Source organism: Protopterus annectens, chromosome 12.part0 (genome assembly GCF_019279795.1).
Source record: "Protopterus annectens isolate FY-2018-M chromosome 12.part0, PAN1.0, whole genome shotgun sequence".
NCBI lineage: Eukaryota > Metazoa > Chordata > Ceratodontiformes > Protopteridae > Protopterus > Protopterus annectens.
Genome location: NC_056746.1, coordinates 561,316,853 through 561,337,098, shown reverse-complemented (window position 1 = coordinate 561,337,098; position 20,246 = coordinate 561,316,853). Strand labels below are relative to the sequence as shown.

Here is a 20,246-nt window from a genome sequence, read left to right as displayed (position 1 = left end):
CTACTCGTCACTCATCAGACCCATCATAGAGTACAATGCCCCATTTGGGATGTACCTCTCAAGACACTTCCAACAGCTGGAAAGACCACAAAGTACCTCACCAAGAGGATTACTGGCTTCAAACATATGTCCTATGCAACCCGACTGAAAAACTCCAGCTGTATTCAGTCGCATATCGCTTACTCAGAGGTGATCTCTGCCTGACTTACAAAGCCATGTCCAACTCAGAAATGATGGACATGCTCCACCTAAAGAAATCCACGTCACTGCGAGCCGCTCGCTCTAGTGAGCTAAACATCGCCACAACAATGAATAAAACATGCTGGAGGGATAGACTGCTGTCACAGAGACTCCCCATGCTTTGGAAAAAAATTCCTAACTACATTAGGCAGAGCCCCTCACTAACCCTCTTCAAGAGAAACCTTGACAAGTGGTTGGGTAACAGAAAATACACCCCTGGGATCACTTCATTGGCTCTTCTTGACAGAGACTCAGTTAATTAATCAATGGGGCGGCGAAAGCTGACACACTCTGGCTAGGCTTAGAAATGCCCTTGGGCAGACAGCCTAATACCTACCTATGAACCTATGAACTTCATCTTAAAGGATCACATAGTATGGATAGAAGATAAATGGAAAACAGAGATTAAACTGAAAAGAAAGTTTCATGATTTAAGTGATGCACTGATGCCATGCTCAAGACCCTAAAAATGTTGGTGTATGTCTCTTTTTCTACTTTGTGATGGTTAGTATGTTCTATGGATATAAAAATGTGGTTACATGGACTGTATGTAAGGTGTCTCAGTGATGCAGTGATATGCACTGCTGCCTGACAGTACTTGGCTCTCGGGACAGGATCCAGGCTGGAGGTGCCTTCTGTGCGCAGTTTTCACCTTCAGTTTGTCTATTTTTCCGCAATCTTCAGTTCTTCAGTTTTCTTCCATATCCCAAAAACATGCAGTAGGTGGATTTATAAAATTCTAAAGTGTGTGTGTGTGTGTGTGTGTGTGTGTGTGTGTGTGTGTGTGTGTGTGTGTGTGAGAGATGCAATGGGCTGTCATCCCATCCACAACTCACTGGCTTATTTTTATCTTTTGCTTACCAGGACACCCTCCAGCTCCCCAGACCCTGAATTACATAAGGTGATAACAAAACTTACCTATATGCGGAAAAGCAGACAAATCAGCAATATCCTCTAAAACACAGCACCTTTTATATCCCAGTGATCTACTCTGGCATTTGCCAAAAGCCCTATACTGCTACACAGCTTAAGAAAGAACCCATATACACATACAGAAGTCACGTACGCCTCTTTCTTAGCACTGTGACATTATTTTAAAAAGAATGCCCCTTTGTAGAATGAAATCTAACACAGACACTCACACTGCTGTCAGGGCATCTCTTCTGCCACTTACTGTAAAAAGACTCCAGTTACTTCTTCTTCATAACAGAATTGTCCAATGTTAAAAGGAAAGCTCTCATACGGATCCATTTTAGAAGGTGTAACAAAAATATCAGAGCTTTACTTGGCTAAAGTTTTTTTTTTTGTTTTCAGTCTGTACTGTGGTCAAAGCTTCTGTAATACTTTAAAGGGAACATCTGCTAAATTCAGCATCTGCAAGTTCTTTTACAAATATAAATAAAATTAGAGTGCATGGATACCGCTTTACAGAAATTAAACTGTGATACATATGGCTTTCAAAAATACACAGTCTGAAACAGTCTATAGAAATCATCACAGCAGGTTTTAAGTTCTTGAACCTGCAATTCTGTTATTTTTTTACATAATTATACCAATAGACAATAATACCTTTATCTGTACAAAGTTTAACTAAAAGTCACATGGCATACATGAAACTCACATCAGCAGTGGTTCCTAATGTTGTACTAGACATAGTTAACAAACTGCTAAGTCTGAAGGAAAGCTCTAGAAAAATAATCAGTGATACAGTCCAAGAACAACACGACCAAACTTACTCCTTGCTGTTTGATGAGATTACTTAAGGTAACCACCCTTCACCATCACAGGGAAATGCTTTACCACCACGCAGACAGCAACTCTCTTAACTAGAATTCATTATGATGGCTTAAAATTTTCCTTAGTTCTGAAGAACAAATGAGCCAACTGCAGTCTAGAAACTATATTGCTGGAGGTCTGTCATGCCATTCCCTGCCATTAAGGAGGGACACGGAAAAGTCACAGACACAACAGCTATATTACTGGAGAGACAAAATTACAGTCCAAGTCGCATTATTTACTGCATCACACTGTATACTGACGCACTGCTCTGGTGCGTGGCCATAAAAGGGGCTGTTCCTCTTCAAGACCATCCTTCTGCCTGAAACAATGTAGACAACATGTATTAACTGTATTCACATCGGAATCCAATAGCAATGTTGGTTTGTCTGCCATGGGGGAAAAGTCGAAGTCAGCCACCTAGGGAACAAAAATATATACAATTAGGAAACAACTCTTGAGAAATCAGCATGCCTCTATACCTTTTATTCTTGTCTAATGCTCCCCAGCCCAATCTCTGGAAAAACACTCTTTACGGGTTCAAAAATACCAACAAATATTAGCTACAGTAAACTCTCAGTTAACATGAGCTGAAGCAACGAGCAAAAAAATCAAATAAATACAGTAATATTTTCATGTGTTGCACTTTCTGCCACCCCGCCAGCCCCCCCCCCCCCCGCAAAAACATACCTTACGTTTTAGAGTTTAGGAGTTTTAAAAAAGAAGATAGAAATAAATTTCCTCTCTCGCCAACCTGAGATCAAGTCAAACCAGATCAAGACAAACAAATAGTATAGGGTACAGTATTAGTCAGGCCTATTTTTAATAGCAACTCTCAAGCAACCAGAAACTACAGTTAACTGGGTGCCGGTTAACTGAGAGTTTACTGTATTAAAGTGCTGCAGTTAGTACATCAACTGGTTCCATGACAGCCACCATGTGAAGCTGGAAAAAAACAAAAACTCATTGACTAAAACCATTGAGATCACAGATAGTGTTGCCCTGAGGTGCAGTGTGTTTTCTGAAGTGTTTATAACACATTTAGGGGTGTAGGAGACAAAGCCAAATTTATTCAGCTGGGTGCAGAAATAATTAGAAGTTATATACTTATCATAACTTGGCATCTGTGTTGTCAGTTTTCATTGCTCCTCATTAATGGGTTATGGATCTGACCCTCATATCCGACTCGGCCACATTCACAACATTTAGGATCCAAGTCTCGAGCTCTTTCCTCTACCCATAATGCCCTATTCCATCCCCATCTCCTCAGATTGAGTTTGCTGCCTTACTGCCCACTGTGTAATAGACACAAGAAGACAGACATAAAAGTTGAGGCTCAAACCTGAAAGGTTAGTATTCCTAAAACATTCAAAAATCCTTGTAGGCGTGACAAGGTTGGGTGATGGCTGGGAGGGAAGGTGAGGAAGAATAAAAATGGACAACACAGATGCCAAGTTATGCTAAGTACATAACTTCTAAATCTGATGTTGTCCTTTTCATTCTTTCTCTGATGGGTCAGAGTTCCCAGCTACGTAACTTTTGGGAGGCCCTCAAGGAGGGAAATGCCAGAGCACTGACAAACCAAAGGAAGCTCTGCTTCTGGAGACAATACCCAATTTGTAATGTGTGACAAAGGTATGTCTTCGACCAAGTGACTGCCGCACAGATATCATCAATTGAAGTTTTGGAGGGGATGCAGGTGAAGTAGCCATAGATCTGGAAGAGTGGGCTCTAGGAAGATGAGGCAATTCCAAACCTTTTAGAGAATAAATCAGGGAAATACAGTCAACAATCCATTTAGTGAGAGTAATTTTGAAGACTGTTTGACCTAAGTGGTTGGGGGAAAAGGACACAAACAGCTGGTAAGACTTCCTGTACTGTCTTGTTCTGTGAAGACAGAAATGTAGTTGCCTATGAACATCAAGATGTGGCACATATTCGCCCTTATTAGTACAGTTTGGCAATTGTATAGACTGATTAATGTTAGTCTCTGTTGCTACTTTAGCATAAAGGAAGAGTTGGTTCATAGAGACACCGTATCTTTATGGAAAATAATGTATGGAAGCCTAGCCAATAAGGCCTAAAGTTTAGAATTCTTTTTTCTGAAGTGATAACCACCAAAAGAATTGTCTTCCAGGAAAGAAACTTCATATCACATCTGTTTGCCAGTTCAAAGGATTTCTGAGTCAATCCCTGGAGGACCACCATGAGATCCCAAGGAGGAGTGTGATCCTTAATTTTAGGTCTAAGGAGAAAAATTCCCTTCATGAATGCTTTACATAATCTGGAAGTTGACAGAGAAATGGATTAATTTTGAGCATGGAAGTTGGACATGGCTGTTAACTGAAGTTTAATGGTACAAACACTAGCCCTTTCCTTAACAGTTTAGAAAGAAACAGAAGGATGGCTAAAGTAGGAAATGAGAAAGGGTCAGTATTCTCTTTGGAAGCCAGTATAGAGAATCTTTTCCATTTGCTTCTGTAGATATTTTTGGTAGAGGCCTTATGGGAGCCTAAGATAATGTCAAGAACTGGGGAAGCCAGCCTGGACCACCTTACTATCACTGGAAGTGGAGAAACCATGCAGTCAAATTGAGGGCATGGAGATTGGGATGTTGAATTCCTGATGGGTGAGATAGACGATCCTGAGTGGTTTCCAGTATATCAAGTGAGGCCAAAGGAAGGGGAACCATACCTGTCAAGGCCAGAAGTGGGCAATGAGGATGACTGAGCTCTTCAGCCTGTTTGCCTTCTGAAAGAACTTTGGGATCAGAGGAAGAGGAAGTTAGGCACAGAGGAGATCCAGGGGCCAATTGTGAATCAAAGCATCCCATGGTGACTCCCCTGTGAAGTACTTACTGCACTTGTTGTTGAGGGGAGAAGCAAATAGGTCACAGCAAGGCTGGCCTCAGCAGCTGAAAATCATGTTCGCTACTGTATAATTGAGGGACCACTTGTGAGGAACCAGAATGGACCTGCTGAATCTGTCTGCAGGTGCATTGGTTTTCCCCGGTATGTGGATTGCAATTAGAAAGCTGTCTGAAGAGATCACCCATTCCCACACCTTCATGGCCTCTCTACACAATGGGTAGGTACACGTTCCTCATTATTTGTTCATATACCAGACTACTGACATGTTGTCGGTGTGTATCTCAATAGTCCCTAGAGGCAGAATGTCCTGAAAGGCTAGCAACATTAGGAGGACTGCTCTCATCTGCAGGACACTGATATGCAACTTGGTCTCCGAGGAGGACCACATGCCTTGAACCATCTTTCCCTTGAAATGCTCCCCCCGCCCCAGTTGGAAAGCATCCGCGGTCACTGTGAGTACTGGAGAAGAAAGAGAAAAAGGCCTGCCCAAAAACAGGTTGTCTGATTGGGTCCACCAGTGGACATGACGTTTGCAAACTGGAGTGAGTTTGATGGGAACAGATACAGGCTGGTAAAGAACAGACCACTGTATCCAAAGTCCACTGGAGAATTCACATGAAGAATCTTGCCAAAGGAACTAGAATTATGGCAGCTGACATTGACCCAAGTGCTTGCAACACTAACTTGGCTGGAGGGGACAGATGAGACAATAACTCCCACACCTGATTTCTCAAGGATGTGATATGATGAAGGGGTAAACCGACCACTTGAGTCATTGTATCCAGTTGACTTCCTATACATTTGAGATTCTGAACAGGAGTCAGCTTTGATTTGGCAAGATTTATCATAATGCCTAGAGAGTTGGAGATATGAAGCAAGTCCCTGATCTAAAACAGGAAAAAGTAGATTCACCTTACCTGAGCCTACGTGATTGATCACCTGATTCACGGAGACCCGTCCTTCAGTTGCAGATCAGAAAGTGGCTGGCCTCTTTTGAACGACAATTCAGTCGGAGGGCTTTTCAAATAAGAAGAACCAATTTGGTTTCTTCCCCGTATGGTTTCAACCACCTGGCCCGTCTGATCCGAGGTGAAGAGAGGGTTCCAGTCCGAAGGACCAATCTGTCAAAGGAAAAAACTTCAAAGACCAATTCACGTAAGGTTCAAGTAAGGCACCCTTTATTAACTTGCAGCAAGGAGACAAAGCATGCTAGCAGAACGGTTTGTCTGGACATTAATAATTAGTATGGCATTTTTATACAGTTCTTTCCATGTTACACAGAAATGTTACTTCTACTGCTGATGTAGTCAGACACAGCTTTCTGTATTGTTCTACAGAAAATGTTACTAGACTAATTGCTGACTAGTCGAGAATAACTGCCAATTTACAAAACATTTGCGAAAAACAACCTGGCCTTGGGGCTTATTAAAGCCCACCACAAACTTTCAATTCTTCAGTTGTGCAGTTCTAATATATGTGTTACATTTTGCCTAGATTCAAGGTACATGTCTAGCTTAGGTACAAGTAATGTTGACTATGGTTTATACTTTCAAGCATCCATTGTGCTCCTTATCAAAGCTTCTAACAGCTGTGTACTTTCTCATGGCATAAGCAGAAAATCAATAACTCTTTGTTAAGTCTCATGACACTAGTGGAAATGAAACACGTCTTGTTATTTGCTGACATTAGCAGAAAATAGAATGCTTCTTGTTAAGTTTCTAATAGCTGTGCAGATTCATGCAGTGTGAACAGAATAAATGTATTAACCCTTTTAAACCTCGATGCACTAAGCATGCATATTACTAATACATATTTTTCTAACACAGGAGGTGGAAGGGAACAGGGAATGTAGTAACCCCTGGATATTACACTTAGCACCCATGAGTTGTTTGTACGATTTGTTCAGGTGTCCAGGCATCCAGGTGCAGGAAAGCATGACCCTCTGCCTCTAGAGATGGATAGTCAGGCAGTGCTTCAGGAGAGCTGATAGAGCCTATCAGAGAAGGAGCCTCTAAAGCCCTGGTTCTGCGGACACCTCTGCCTCTGAGGCGATGTATACCACTGAAACCTCCTCCTCTGCCTCTGAATGAAGTGTCCCCACGGAGGTCTTGAAAAGGTCCCTGAGATTTCAGGAACCACATTTTCTTACCACCTCGCTGGTTTCTAGAGAATGCTCGCCGAGGGGTAGAAAATTTGATTCCAACAGCAGACAGAGTCTTTCCTTCCTGCTCACTGTGTATAAGTGTATCTTTCATTGATGGCCCAAAGAGGAGCCATCAAAGGGGACATTAACAAAATATGTCACGTAGCCTCATCCATCCATGTCTCATAATGGCTATGCCTGAGCTGGCTGCTCATGAGGCACCCTCGACTGTATGGGAGATCAGCCTCAATTGATGAATTGGCAAAGGATGAAAGAGTGGCCAGTTGAGGACAAACATTCTTGAGCCCATTCCCAGACATGGACTCAGTGAAAAAGTTTGAGATCTCCTTTATCAAAACTCTCTAAGCAGGTAAAATGTGCCAAGTAAATTAACAAACTCAGTGCAAACATGGCTGAGGAATAGATAACGCTTTTTAAATCTATCCATCACTCTGGACTCCCTGTTCAGTAGATGGATGGAGGAGCTCTGCTCAGCTAGCTCTTTTTTAGTGGCTGCCACCACAACTATGGCATCTACAGGGACAACTTTACTCTGTCTGTTGGGAGAACTAGAAATTTATCCGGGCATTTAGGGATGGGCTCGACAGTGCCCAGAGTCCTTCCTAGCCCAGTGGAAAACTAGGTCAGTAAGTTCCTCTGCCAGGGGGAGGGGTCACACAAGATGTAGATGGATCCGCCCTGAAAGCCTCCAGAAACACCAACTCCTCTTGTTGCTTGTCTCATGCATTCAAAAAAGATGATGAAGCGGTGTATAAGTTCAAGATATGTACTGTACCTAAACATGTCAGGAACTGTAACTGGAACATAAATTTAAGTTAAATGATTCAATCATTACTTCAAACACATGCATCTCCATTCATGACTGCATTCATTCTGGCTGACTGTACAAAATGGCACTGTTCTTGCACGTGTTCAGTACTTACATGCACACACTCTGTAGCTACAGTGGCTGAATAGGAACAAGACACTCAATGATCTACATCCTCCCTCTTTGATTTGTTTGACATGCAAGAGGAGAACAAGACAATCTACATGCTAGATAACATTTCAGCATTAACAACAAATCAGAACCCAAGTCCAAGTTGCTGTGTATCTTGGATTAGATCTGGAAATTCTACCCGATCTGGTTACATAAAACCTTTGACTGGGCTTAGCAACATGAACAATCTCTGGGGAATTCTTCTCAATAGGATCTTCGGGGAGAATACATCAGGATTATTTAAGATAAGTACAGGTTTCCCATTAATCTGAACAGTGCAAAACAGTTCAGTCTTTGCTACCAACTGATAATCTACTGCATTAATCACAGAGACACCAACAACATTAAAAGTTTGCTCATGGCTTTTTATCTATCTACTTGCTTCTTTGGATGCTCTCTTTTAATAAAAATATGCGTCACTTTAGACTTGCAAAGCCTTTTGAAATTATTTCACTTTTTACATTAGTGACGTTGTTGACCAAAAGGTAGGCACTTTTCTTGTTTAGGTTCATGGTTGCCTCCACAGTTATGACAGTTAACAATAAGGTTGCTTGTTGTGGCCGCTTTCTGTTTATGGTTAGAGTTAGAAGCTGCCATACCCTTTGGTTTACATCTCTGTTTGCACCCATTCTTATGTTGCATACTATCAACATTTGCACTGTTAGTTACTGCAAGCACATTTTTCTCATTCGTAAGCAAATTTGTGTGATTTTCTGTAAACTCATATTTGTCAAACCTCTGTGGCTTTGCTCAACATTAAATCACTATCTTGAAGCAAAATCTTTTTCACTGCATCATTAACACCAGACACAAGTCTGTCCTTTATATCAACTCATCTTGCAAATCACCAAATCTGCACGTTTTGCTTTATTTCTCAAGTCAGTAATATATGCTGCTATAGTTTCACCAGGCTTTTGATTTCTTGTGTAAAATGTTTGCCCTTCCATTGTAATATTTGTTTGAGGGTTACATATTTCTCTAAACTTACATTTAAGCACTCAGGGTCTTCCCGCGTTTCAGACTGTATCACAACATGGTGGTTCTCCCGCTCCCCTGCATACACAGCAGGTGCCTACACAAATGAGCATTCCCTCTCAAGGGTTTCTGTCTGAGCCTGCTAAGTTAAGAAGTACAAATGTTTCTGTATATGCGTCTTTATCAGAAAAAGCCTGTATGAAAATATCATATCCTTGCTTAAACACTCGCCAGTTCTCAGCAATATTATTATCAAACACCAGTGGTTCAGGTCTGCGAAATCCCTCTGCCATAACAACAAAATACATTCAAATATAAGCGTAGGCCAGGTACTTGTAATTACGATCGAATGAACAGCAATCACTTTGAAAAGGCTTCAATTTGACACCACAAACACTACGAAAATTCCAGATACTTCAGAAATTTTGAATATGAAAAAGTAGTACATTGTGAAGACGTGGTCGTTTTAGCTCTTTCATGCATTTCAAAATTTCAGAAAGTATTTTGAACACTTTTGTATTCTTTTGAATACTTTTATCAGTATGTCACAATTTCAGACATTTAGTTTTTCTTGGTAATTATTTCGAACATTTTGAATGCTTCACCAAATGTCTGGTGACTGAAAACTCATTTAAACCAATTTAAGTACCTTTGAATAACCACTGACCTATTTACGAGTTCACTCCGGTAAATTCCTCCACTTCTAATTGGGTGCCTCATGGCTTGTGTGCTGCTTCAACTCTGGATCCCATTCTGGCACCATGTCACTTGTCTCATGCATTCAAAAGAGACAATGAAGTGGTGCATGAGTTCAAGAGATATTTACTGTACATAAACATATTAAGAACTGTAACTGGAACATATATTTAAGCTAACTGATTCTCTCATTACTTCAGACACATTTGCATATGCATCTCCATTCATGACTGCATCATTCATAACCGCATTCACTCTGGCTGACTGTACAAAATGGCACTGTTCTTGCACATGCTCAGTACTTATATACACGTGCTATCTAGCTATAGTGGCTGAACAAGAGTAATACACTCAATGATCTACACCTCAGAAGAAGGAAGTTGGGAAGTCCAGCCACTCTTCTGTTTAGGGATATCCAGGATGTCTCCAAAGGAGACATCATCAGGTGGAGATTGAGGGGATCCTTCTCCCTCACTGAAGTCGGTGTCTTCAGTGACAGACTCCATCAGGGAGTGTATGTGTCTCCTCTTGTAAGTCTTCTTCTTGGGTATTTCCTTCATGGGGTGTTTGGGGGAGGTGTTGGAAAAAACGGGTAAAACCCTCTAGGGAATGAAAACGGAAGCTTCCCAGGGTAGATTGACCTAGAGGAGGAGGAATGATGGGCTCAGCACTCAGACCCGATGAGGGGGCGAGATGTAGGATCCGAGATGTGAGAGAATGGATCTCTATGCAAACAGAAGGCTCTTTCTACCATCTGGAAGACTGATGGACCCGGGGAATCCTCTCCCTCCCTCCTCAGAGCCAAGGTAGCCAAGGATGATAGATCGGGCTCAAACCTGGATCCGCACCCTCCAGAGAGAATCGGACCCGAGCTGTCGAGAGCCAAAGCACCAACAGGAAGGGATGAATCCGACAACATTGGAGCTGAACCTAACTCCAGTATCTGGCGCTAACTTTCCGGATCCAAGATCCGCACTGATCTGACAATATTGAGGCAGGGCTGGTCAGAAAAAAGAGTGGAGTAACGAAGGAGACTTTCTCACATCTGAAGCTGACTATCTCAGGTATCTTGGATCCTGGGACTCCAAGAATACTGGTCGGATTGGAGAAGGACACTAAATAGGCTGGGCAGGTGCACTCATGGATCCAATAGGGGACAGAGTTGGCAAGTCGCACATCTGGATCTAAACCCTGAGAAATTTCCGCATCCCCCTGTCCATATTGGCCTCTGTCAAGCTTCCAGAGGATCTGGATGAAGCTGAGGAAGCAAGCCTGAAATGTTTGGATGGCATTTGAACAGTTGGGATGGTACAGCCAGGGGAAACTGGTTTTAGAACAAATGCTGTACATCAGCTTCTAACCGTCGGATCCAATTGTTGCTCTTCTTATGTGCATTAAGAAGACATTGAGGCTTGGATGTTCGTTTAAGTAGTTTATTGTATACAAATACATCAAGATGAATGGCAGGAACATTAAACTTAAGCAAACTATCTATCTAACTGACTGACTACATACTTGCATGATCAGAGTTCACTCAAAACAGCACTCTTGCTTGCATGTGCTCAGTAGTTATATGCATGTGCTGACTCACTGGAAAGCTTCTTAAAGGTATATCACACACTCTGATCTACATCAAGGGTCTGGGATCTGAGGCTGAAGTGAATGGTAATGGAGAACTGTCCAAGGTGATCACACCATCAGATTTTAAGATATTTGCTGACAGGAAACCATGTATTAGATGGCAACTGTTTAATATATGTTACTTATTAATTATTTTCAGATTATCCAAAGGAACCTGCATTGTGCTTTCATTTAAAATGTACAGTGAGTAGAGACTAGCTGTAAGTAGGACTGCAAATGACAGCTATGACTTAAAAATAAATCATGTAACTCTCCCCTTGTAGGTCAGGTTCACTTGATTTTCTGTTGTTGCTTTATTTTCATAATAGGGAGTTTAGGACATGGGCATTCCAGCAGGACTTGTAACAAGGGTAACACACACACATGGAAATTCATTCAGCCAATGGTTTGTTTTTGTTTGTTTTCAGTATCCTAGGTCATGGAGCAATATGTTTTATATTGTTTGTGGTTGTTTTGCTTCTCTCCAGTGTTAAGCTATCCCCCACCTCACCTATATTTACAACACCGTCACACAGACTTTCTCAGAGTTATTATTTCTCATTTCTCCCTAAGAGATGAAGATGGTGGAGCTTTGTAAAATACACCTCAAGCTAGACCCAAAAGTATGAGTTTTAAGGCAAATGATTAAGCCTTGTGGACCAAAAGGGCTCATCACAAATTAAATTATAACCTCTCCCCTAAACACTTGGCAGTCTTGAAAGTAGTTTTACTTGAGGGAGTATAGGGGGATACTGCCTTCTACAGAGGTATGGGAGGCTCCCTCATCTAAAAAGAGGTTCTCAGCTACCTAATGGTTCACCCCTGCACTTCAGCTGAGGTCCCGCAACTACAAGCACTGTCTCCCACTCCTATATGCAGCAGCTGAAATATTCTAACAAATGTAATGCACAAGCAGTCAAGTGAAACTATGAGAAACAAGTGTTTTTAATATATTTTACTCCATTTCATGACCAATAATGTTAGAACTATATAGAAGTAATATGTTCTGCAACTTGTGCTATACTGGCCATGTTTAAGGGAGATGTGATATGTTAATTTGATCTATGTGCCAGTAAGACTTTAGCATAGCACAAAATATTTGCTAACATGAAAATGATAACTGAAATAAAATATATTTCTTTTTTTCCCATTATGCAATGACCTTGGAGTTAATTAGAATATTTAGGGGTGCAGGGTATGCAACCCTTTAATGGGGAATATGTACCTCCCTCACAAAAAGTACTGACTCTGTGTTTGTACTCTGTTATTCGGTCCATTTTCAGGTATGACATCTGAAGACGTGTTCTGATATGACTACATGTCTTGAACAACTGTATTGTGTTTAACAAATTGGCCTAGACCTTCCCAGGTGTACTTAATTTCATTGCTGGTTGTGATTAATGAGCACTAAGTCTCACTCCTAGTTAATAGCTCCTGAATGCACTTCAGGTGTTCTTACCCAGGAGTTTGGGTAACCAAAATGGTTCTATCACTAAGAGAATACCAAGTGCCAAGTATAGGGGGACTATAACTTTTTTTGCTATCAAGGCAATGCCTTTACTAATCAAGTGAGCTATGTGGAAAGTTTTCCTTACAACAGCAGACATAACGATGGTCAAAGTTATGGTCACGGTAAACCTGTGATCCCAGATCCATTACCACTTCATGGGTACTTAGAGTATTGTTGACTTGATAGTGTGAAGGGACACTGTTTGTGCAGAATGGAATGAAGATGCATTTCTTTGCATTCAGTTTGAGACCATGACTAATACACCAGTCGCTGGTCTGTGTGAGACCCTCCTGGAGTATACTAACATCATTTGGGGATTCAATGATTGCACCTACTTTGCAGCCGTCTGCAAATGTGGTCAGCCACAACCCTTTAGTTTTAACCTGAACTTCTGAGAAGTATATACCAAACAGTAGGGGACCCAGCATTGACCCCTGTGGCACCCTGCTGGTAACAGGTTTGCTGGTTCACGTGGAGTCACCCACTTTCATAGTGTGTCCAGTGTGTGAGCCAGTTGGCAACCCATCTTACAACAAAGGGGTTTACATTCAGTTTGCTAAGTTTATTGGTAATACCTGAATGTGGGATTGTGTTGAAAGCCTTTGCCAAGTCGAGGTATGCTGTGCAGAGAGAACTGCCCTCATCAATGGCCCTGGTAACACTTTCAAAGAAATCCACCAGATTTAACAGGCAGGTATGCCCTTCACAAGTCGAACTGGAGGTCACCTATGTCTTTACTTATGAGGTCCATAATAATACGTTCCATGGACTTACAGCTGAGGCTGGTCAGGCTTATGAGTCTATAATTCTCCGGGTCTGTTGCTAGGCCACCTTTGTGGAGGGGAATAACTGTAGCTGTTCTCCATTCTGCAGGAACAAAGCCTGTGGTTAGGTTACGATTGAAAAGGGTACTTAGCGGGTATGCTAGCTGATGTTTTAGCCTATTTAGAAGACAGCCTGGGATGTCATCTGGACCCACAGAAGCTGTGTTCTTTGCCTTGGACAGGGCTTTGAGGACCTGTTCTTCAGATATGTAAGGTGGGGGGGGGGGGGTTTTGGGGCAGGTTTGTTGTAAGTTAGGGGGGGACAAGGGAGTGAAATTTTCACCAAACCTATCTGCTAGCAGGTTCGCTATCTCTGTGGGGTCAATGTGTGTGGTACCGTTGGCCACCAGTTCTGCACATGCTAGGGTCCTAACCTTTAGGTTATGTACATAGTTGTAAAAGGCCTTACAGTTATCCTTGGCAGTACTTGTTAGGTTTCTCTCAAAGTAGCTCTTGGATGATTTGACAAGTTGTCTTATTTGCCTGTTAAGGCTGAGGAAGGTGTTTTCCATTGTTGTGTCCTTGTCTTTCTTTTCCTGGACAGCAACTTTTTGTGCTTATTGTAGAGGTTGTTGATGCTGGAAGTCCACCATAACAGCTTGACTTTACTTGAGGCTCTGGCTTTGATTCTATCTGGTACAGCCGAGTTTATACACTTATGCAAGTGATTGTACTTGGTGATTAGTGTAAGCTTCGGCGTAGTTAACACTTTCAGCTTGGGTTGGGGCTTGGAATGCATTTATACCTTCACCTAGGAGGGTATAGTTTGCCTGTTGAAGTTTTTTAGTGTGATTTCACCCTTTGTGAGTTCTGGTGTTAGTGTCAGTTTGAAGGTGACTGATTTGTGGTCAGTTTTAACTAATGAAGGTCCCAACAGTTGCAGCAGTGCACCTGTTTGACATGTTGGTGAGGACCAGATCTAGAAAGTTTGTTCCTCTTGTTGGGTTATGGACAATTTGCTCCAGGGCATTTGAACTGACAAAGTCAAGGAACTTTTGTGGTAGCGAGTTTGGGCTAGAGTAGGTTTCCCAGTTGATGGTGGGATAATTTAAATGCTTCATAAAGTACAGTTTTGTACCTACCATAAATGTAGATGTTCGAGTGCTAATACTGCTGCAGTAATCACAGATGGGTTCTCTGCCGTCAGGCGGGTCCTCGGTCGGCCGAATTCCAAAGTCTTGGTCCGGCGTTGGTTGTCGTCGCTCTCTTCCCTGACGTCAGTGCGACAGGGGTATATAAGACATAGCCGACGCCATATTCTTCAGTCTTTTCTTGCCCCAGATGTCAGGTGCCCCCAGAAGGAAGGCAATACATACATTATATATATATATATATATATATATATATATATATATATATATATATATATCTTCAAGCAATGCAATGTAATCAAAAAACAGTAGTTGTAAGCAAATACATCATAGAAGGATAACCCCAAATTGGGTTGCAAGAGGAGGTGTTAGCCACTAGTCCTTTACCAAGAGGGGAAGGAGGGAGGGAAACCTGTACTGCAGCTGTATTAGCACTCGAACATCTACATTTATGGTAGGTACAAAACTGTACTATGTTCATCGTGCATACAGCTGCAGTAATCACAGATGGGTAGAATCCCAAAGCTACACACAGGGTGGTAGGCACTAGGTGGAACTGGGGTGAGCCAGAATGCCCTGCAACACAGCAGTGGCAAAGCCTGCTCTAGTTTTGGAATATAAAGGCAGGTGGTAGTGTTTTGTGAAGGTATGCACAGAACTCCAAGTGGCTGCCTCCAAAATATCTTTGGTAGGAACTCCTCTGAGGAAGGCTGTAGAGGTAGCTGTGGCCATGGTGGAGTGTGATCTGATGCCTGTAGGGACAGATTTTCCATGATAGGAGTAACAAAACCGTATGCAGTGGCCTATCCATTTTGAAATTGTCTGTTTGGTAACTGGCTTTCCTTGAGCTCCTACAGCATAGGACACAAAATGTTGTTCTGATTTTCTGAAAGGCTTTGTTCTGTCCAAATAGTAACGTAGCTGTCTATGGATGTCTAAGGAGTGTAGCAGCCTTTCCCCTTTGTTTTGAGGATTAGGGTAAAAGGTAGGTAAGTGTATGGCTTGATTTAAAGCTACCCTGGATACTACTTTAGGCATAAATGATGGATTGGTTCGAAGGGAAACCCTGTCCTGATGAAAGATGAGAAAGGGCTGCACAGCCATGAGGGCTTGTAGTTCCGAAACCCTATGAGCTGAGGTTATGGCCAGAAGGAAAGCTGTTTTCCAGGACAAATATTGCAAATCTGTTGAGGCAGCTGGTTCAAAAGGAGGCAATGTTAATTTTTCTAAAATGTAATTAAGATCCCAGGCTGGCACAGGTTGCTTCCTTGGTGGTCTTATATTTTTTGCCCCTCTGAGGAACTGTCTTAAGAGTGGGTGAGAGAATAAGGGTGGATCCGTGTTGAATTCTGCAGAAATGGCTGAGGCGTGGATTTTTATGGAGGAAAATGAAAGTCCACTGTTCAGCAACTCAGCTAGATACTGTAGTACCTGAGGCAAATTCAGTTTTCTAGGGTCCTAGCCTTTTTTCTCATTCCAAGAGCAAAACCGTTTCCATTTTGCAGAGTAAGCCTTTCTAGTAGATGGCCTTCTGGCCTCCAAAATGATGTCCTGCACCTCTTTGGGGAGTAGTGTCTGATGAGGTGTTAAGGAATTTTCCATGCAGCTAGACTGAGTGTTTTCAGCTGGCTGTGAAGAGTTTTGTAGCTGTGCTGAGTCAACAAAAGAGGCATTAGAGGTAGGGGCCAGGGAGGAGTATGTGTTAGGCTCCTCAGGAGTGAATACCAGTGTTGCCTCGGCCAGTCTGGAGCAATCAATATCATCTTCGGTCTGTCTGTTCTTGCTTTCAAGAGCACCTTGGGCAGAAGAGGCAGAGGTGGAAAAGCGTAAACTGTCCATGCTGTCCAACTGAATGAAAGGGCGTCCACTCTCCAAGCCTTTGGATGAAAGGTCCTTGAACAAAACTTTTCCAATTGATGATTCCTGTGGGAGGCGAAGAGATCTATGTCTGGCCTCCCCCATGCTTGGATTATTTTTGTAAACACTTGAGGATGCAACTTCCATTCGTGTGGATCTGTCATATTTCTGCTTAGATTGTCTGCCAGCGTGTTTTCCAAACCTGGAAAGTACTGTGCTTGAAGTTCGATTTGCCATTCCAGAGCCAAGTTCCAAAGTGTGATGGTTAGTCTGCACAGGGGGTATGAATGTGTTCCTCCTTGTTTGTTTATGTACCACATTACTGTGGTGTTGTCTGTTCTTATCAATAATTGTCCTGGATGCAGGAGGTCCTTGAAAGCTGTAATTGCATTTATCACTGCTAGCATTTCTTTTTGATTGATGTGAAGGTGCTTTTCTTTTTGGGACCATTTGCCCTGAATGCACCTGTCTGTCATGTGCGCCCCCCAGGCGTAATCTGAGGCGTCTGTTGTGATGACTTGATTTGCTTGAGGCTTGCAGAATGGGAGACCTGTGTTTGTTTGACATGCTTGGGCCCACCATAGGAATTCCTTTTGCAAACATGGAATTATTGGTATTGTTGTTTCTAAACTGTGGCTGTGTTGAGACCATAGGTTTTTTAGGTACCATTGAAGTTTCCTCATATGCAACTTTGCACATGGGATTAAAAGAATGCAAGATGCCATGAAGCCCAGAGCCTGCAGGATTTTCCTTGCAGTAAGCCTGGTACAATTTGCTAGCATTTTGAAGTACTGAGTTAGTTGCCCCTGTTTTTCTGGCGTAAGATAAGCCATCTGGGTGTTTGTGCCCAAGTTGGCACCCAGGAAAATTATTTTCTGAGATGGTGTTAGTCTGGATTTCTCTTTGTTGATTGTGTATCCCAGAGAGTTCAGTAACCGTGTTGCATAAGCCAGATGATCCAGAAGTATGTGCTTGCTGTCCGCTTGGATCAGGCAGTCGTCCAAATAAGGGTAAATTTGTATCTCTTGAAGTCTGCAGTAGGCAATTACTGATGCCAGGCATTTCGTGAATACTCTAGGCACAGTAGATAAGCCAAAGGGCAATGCAGAGAATTGATAGTGGATTGAACCTGCAAGAAATCTGAGGTATCTTCTGCAACTTTGTCTGATTGGGACATGCAGGTATGCCTCCTTGAGGTCCAATGTTACCAGCCAAAACTCCTTGCCCAGCATGGGAAGAAGCTGCTGTAATGTGAGCATCTTGAATTTTGGTACGAGTAAGAATGTGTTTAGGATGGAGAAGTCCAAAATGGGTCTCCAGTCGGTTCCTTTCCTTGGTACCACAAATAGCCTGGAATAAAAACCTTGGCCTTGTTCGTGAGTAGGTACCTCTTGAATAGCTTTCATGTCTATGAGCTTTGAAATTTGTAGTTGTGCCTCTGCCCTTTGATTGTGTGGCAGGTTTAGCATGCCTCTCATTTTTGGTAGAGTGTGAAAATGAAATCTGTAGCCTCTGTCTATAACATCCAGGATCCATTTGTCTGTTGTGACAATATGCCGATTTCTTGTAAATAATGCCAGCTTTCCTCCCAAAGGTGCTGCCAACTGAGACTTGCTTGGCGTGGAAAGGAGGAAGTCATTGGATTTGTTTCCTATATTGTTGTGCACTGTCTTCGCCACCTCTTGGTGCTGGAGTTTGCCATTGCTTGCCTCTATATGATCCTTGTGATTGTCCTCTGCCCCTTGAGCGCCTGTATCTACCTCTTTGGGGCTTGTCCGTGGCTGGAAAGGACCAGTTTTTAGAAGGCCAATTTCTGCTAAAACGTGGTGGTTGAACCTGCAGAAAAGCTTTGACAGATTGCATAGATTTGGCTTTTTCTTCCATTCTCCGTAGTATCTCCTCAGCATTAGTACCAAATAGCACATCCTTTTGTAAAGGAGCATCTAATAGTTTAGCTTTCACATGATCAGGCAAGATTTGCTCCCTAAGCCATGCATGTCTACGAATAACTGATCCTTTAACAGCAGCTCTACTTGAGGCCTCTAGGGCATCATAGCCACATTGTAAGGTGTGTTTACCCACTTGTTCTGCACTATGCATCATATCCTGCAACTCCTTCAAATCTGGTTGTTCAGGTTGAGACATTTTATTTCTTAATTGTGATAACAGAAACTGCTGATATTTAAGCATATGAAACTGACAATTTAAGGCCCTCATGGCTAGGGTGGCCGAGGTATACACCTTTTTTCCCCACCTTTCTAAGGATCTAGACTCTCTTTCAGAAGGTAGTGGATTCTTAGCAGTAGAGGCCTTCATTCCCTTGGGGCCTTGAGAAATGGTTTCAGGGTCAGCATTATGGCTTTTGTACAGAAATTGGTGAGAGTTAGGAACTCTGTAGTACCTATCAGGCTTGACTGGGGCAGGAGGCAGGGAATCCAGACAAAGGCAAGCCTCCGAATAAACATCATCCAGTACGTCCAAAACAGGAGGAATAGCCAGAGGTCTGTGTTGAGGTAATAAAAGAAATTCCCTACGTCTTTTCTTGGAATCAGAAAAGTCTTGGCCTTCCCAATGGAAGTGTTCCCTCAAGGTGTGCAAGGTTTCCCCAAAAGAAAAATCCTCAGGAGGAGATACAGAGGGAATGGACTGCTCCGCATCAGAATCTTCAAAAGGGGAGAAAGAGTGTTCCTCTACATCAGAATGATCTGAAAAAAATGGAGCCCTGATCCGAAGAGGGAGAATCTTCCTCCACTCTGGGTCTCTTGTCTGGAGGGGGTTGGGAACCCCTGATAAGAGTAATTAAATCCTCAGCCATTTTAAGCATCTGCTTTTTAGGCATGGGGCCTGGAGATGGGCCCTGTGCAACAGGCCTCTTGGGATGCCTGGCTGATTTAGACTTAGTAAAGGCCTTAATTGAAAAGGAAGATGAGGGTCTAAAGACACCATGGCTGGAAGTGGACCTGTCCACATTAGGAGGCTCAATGCTCACAGTGGTTTCGGTGGTTGTAGTCTGGGTATGGGCCGAGGTACCTGCGGTCTCGGTTACAGAAGACCCCGCCAAAGAAGTGTCGTCGGTAGTCAGGGACTGCATAGGCGTCTCGCTGAGAACCGGACCACGTGTAGCCGGTTTTGGCGTGGTGTCGGTGGGGACCGCGGACCTCGCATGTCGGTCTTTGTCCTTGCGTTTTTTGGACAAAACGGTAGTCGGAGTCTCCGACGACATTATATAATCAAAGGCTTTACCGAAAAAGTGTTGGGCGAGCCGACGCTTAATAGTGCGCTTATTGAAAGTAGCGCAAAAGCGACAGCCCGAGACGTCGTGGTCTGGGCCTAAACAAGGTATGCAGAGGGAATGGAAATCCTTATGCGGTATTTGCTTCCCACAAGAAATACAATTGTTAACTTTTTCTGACATCGGTCTGAGGCAAGAAAAATTTCCCCAACGGGGTACTTAGTTTTAATGAAGACTTCGGTTTCCAATTTTTCGTAAATTCAGGAGCTGGCTGACCGGCACTTGCGAACTGCTTCTGCTTCGAGCACCGCGCGGCAAAAAAGACTGAAGAATATGGCGTCGGCTGTGTCTTATATACCCCTGTCGCACTGACGTCAGGGAAGAGAGCGACGACAACCGGCGCCGGACCAAG

General features: G+C 42.8%; 1 protein-coding gene across 1 annotated transcript in view; it reads right to left on the bottom strand.

Annotated features, from left to right (window-relative positions):
* Nucleotides 1-1,502: 1,502 nt before the first annotated feature.
* The window catches only part of TMEM130 (transmembrane protein 130), a 528,437-nt gene continuing 509,693 nt past the window's right edge, over nt 1,503-20,246 (bottom strand). The window contains exon 8 of the mRNA XM_044089698.1: nt 1,503-2,436. Within this exon, the coding sequence (XP_043945633.1) occupies nt 2,263-2,436 (174 nt within the window). The 3' untranslated portion in view covers nt 1,503-2,262. The remainder of the gene's footprint in view (nt 2,437-20,246) is intronic.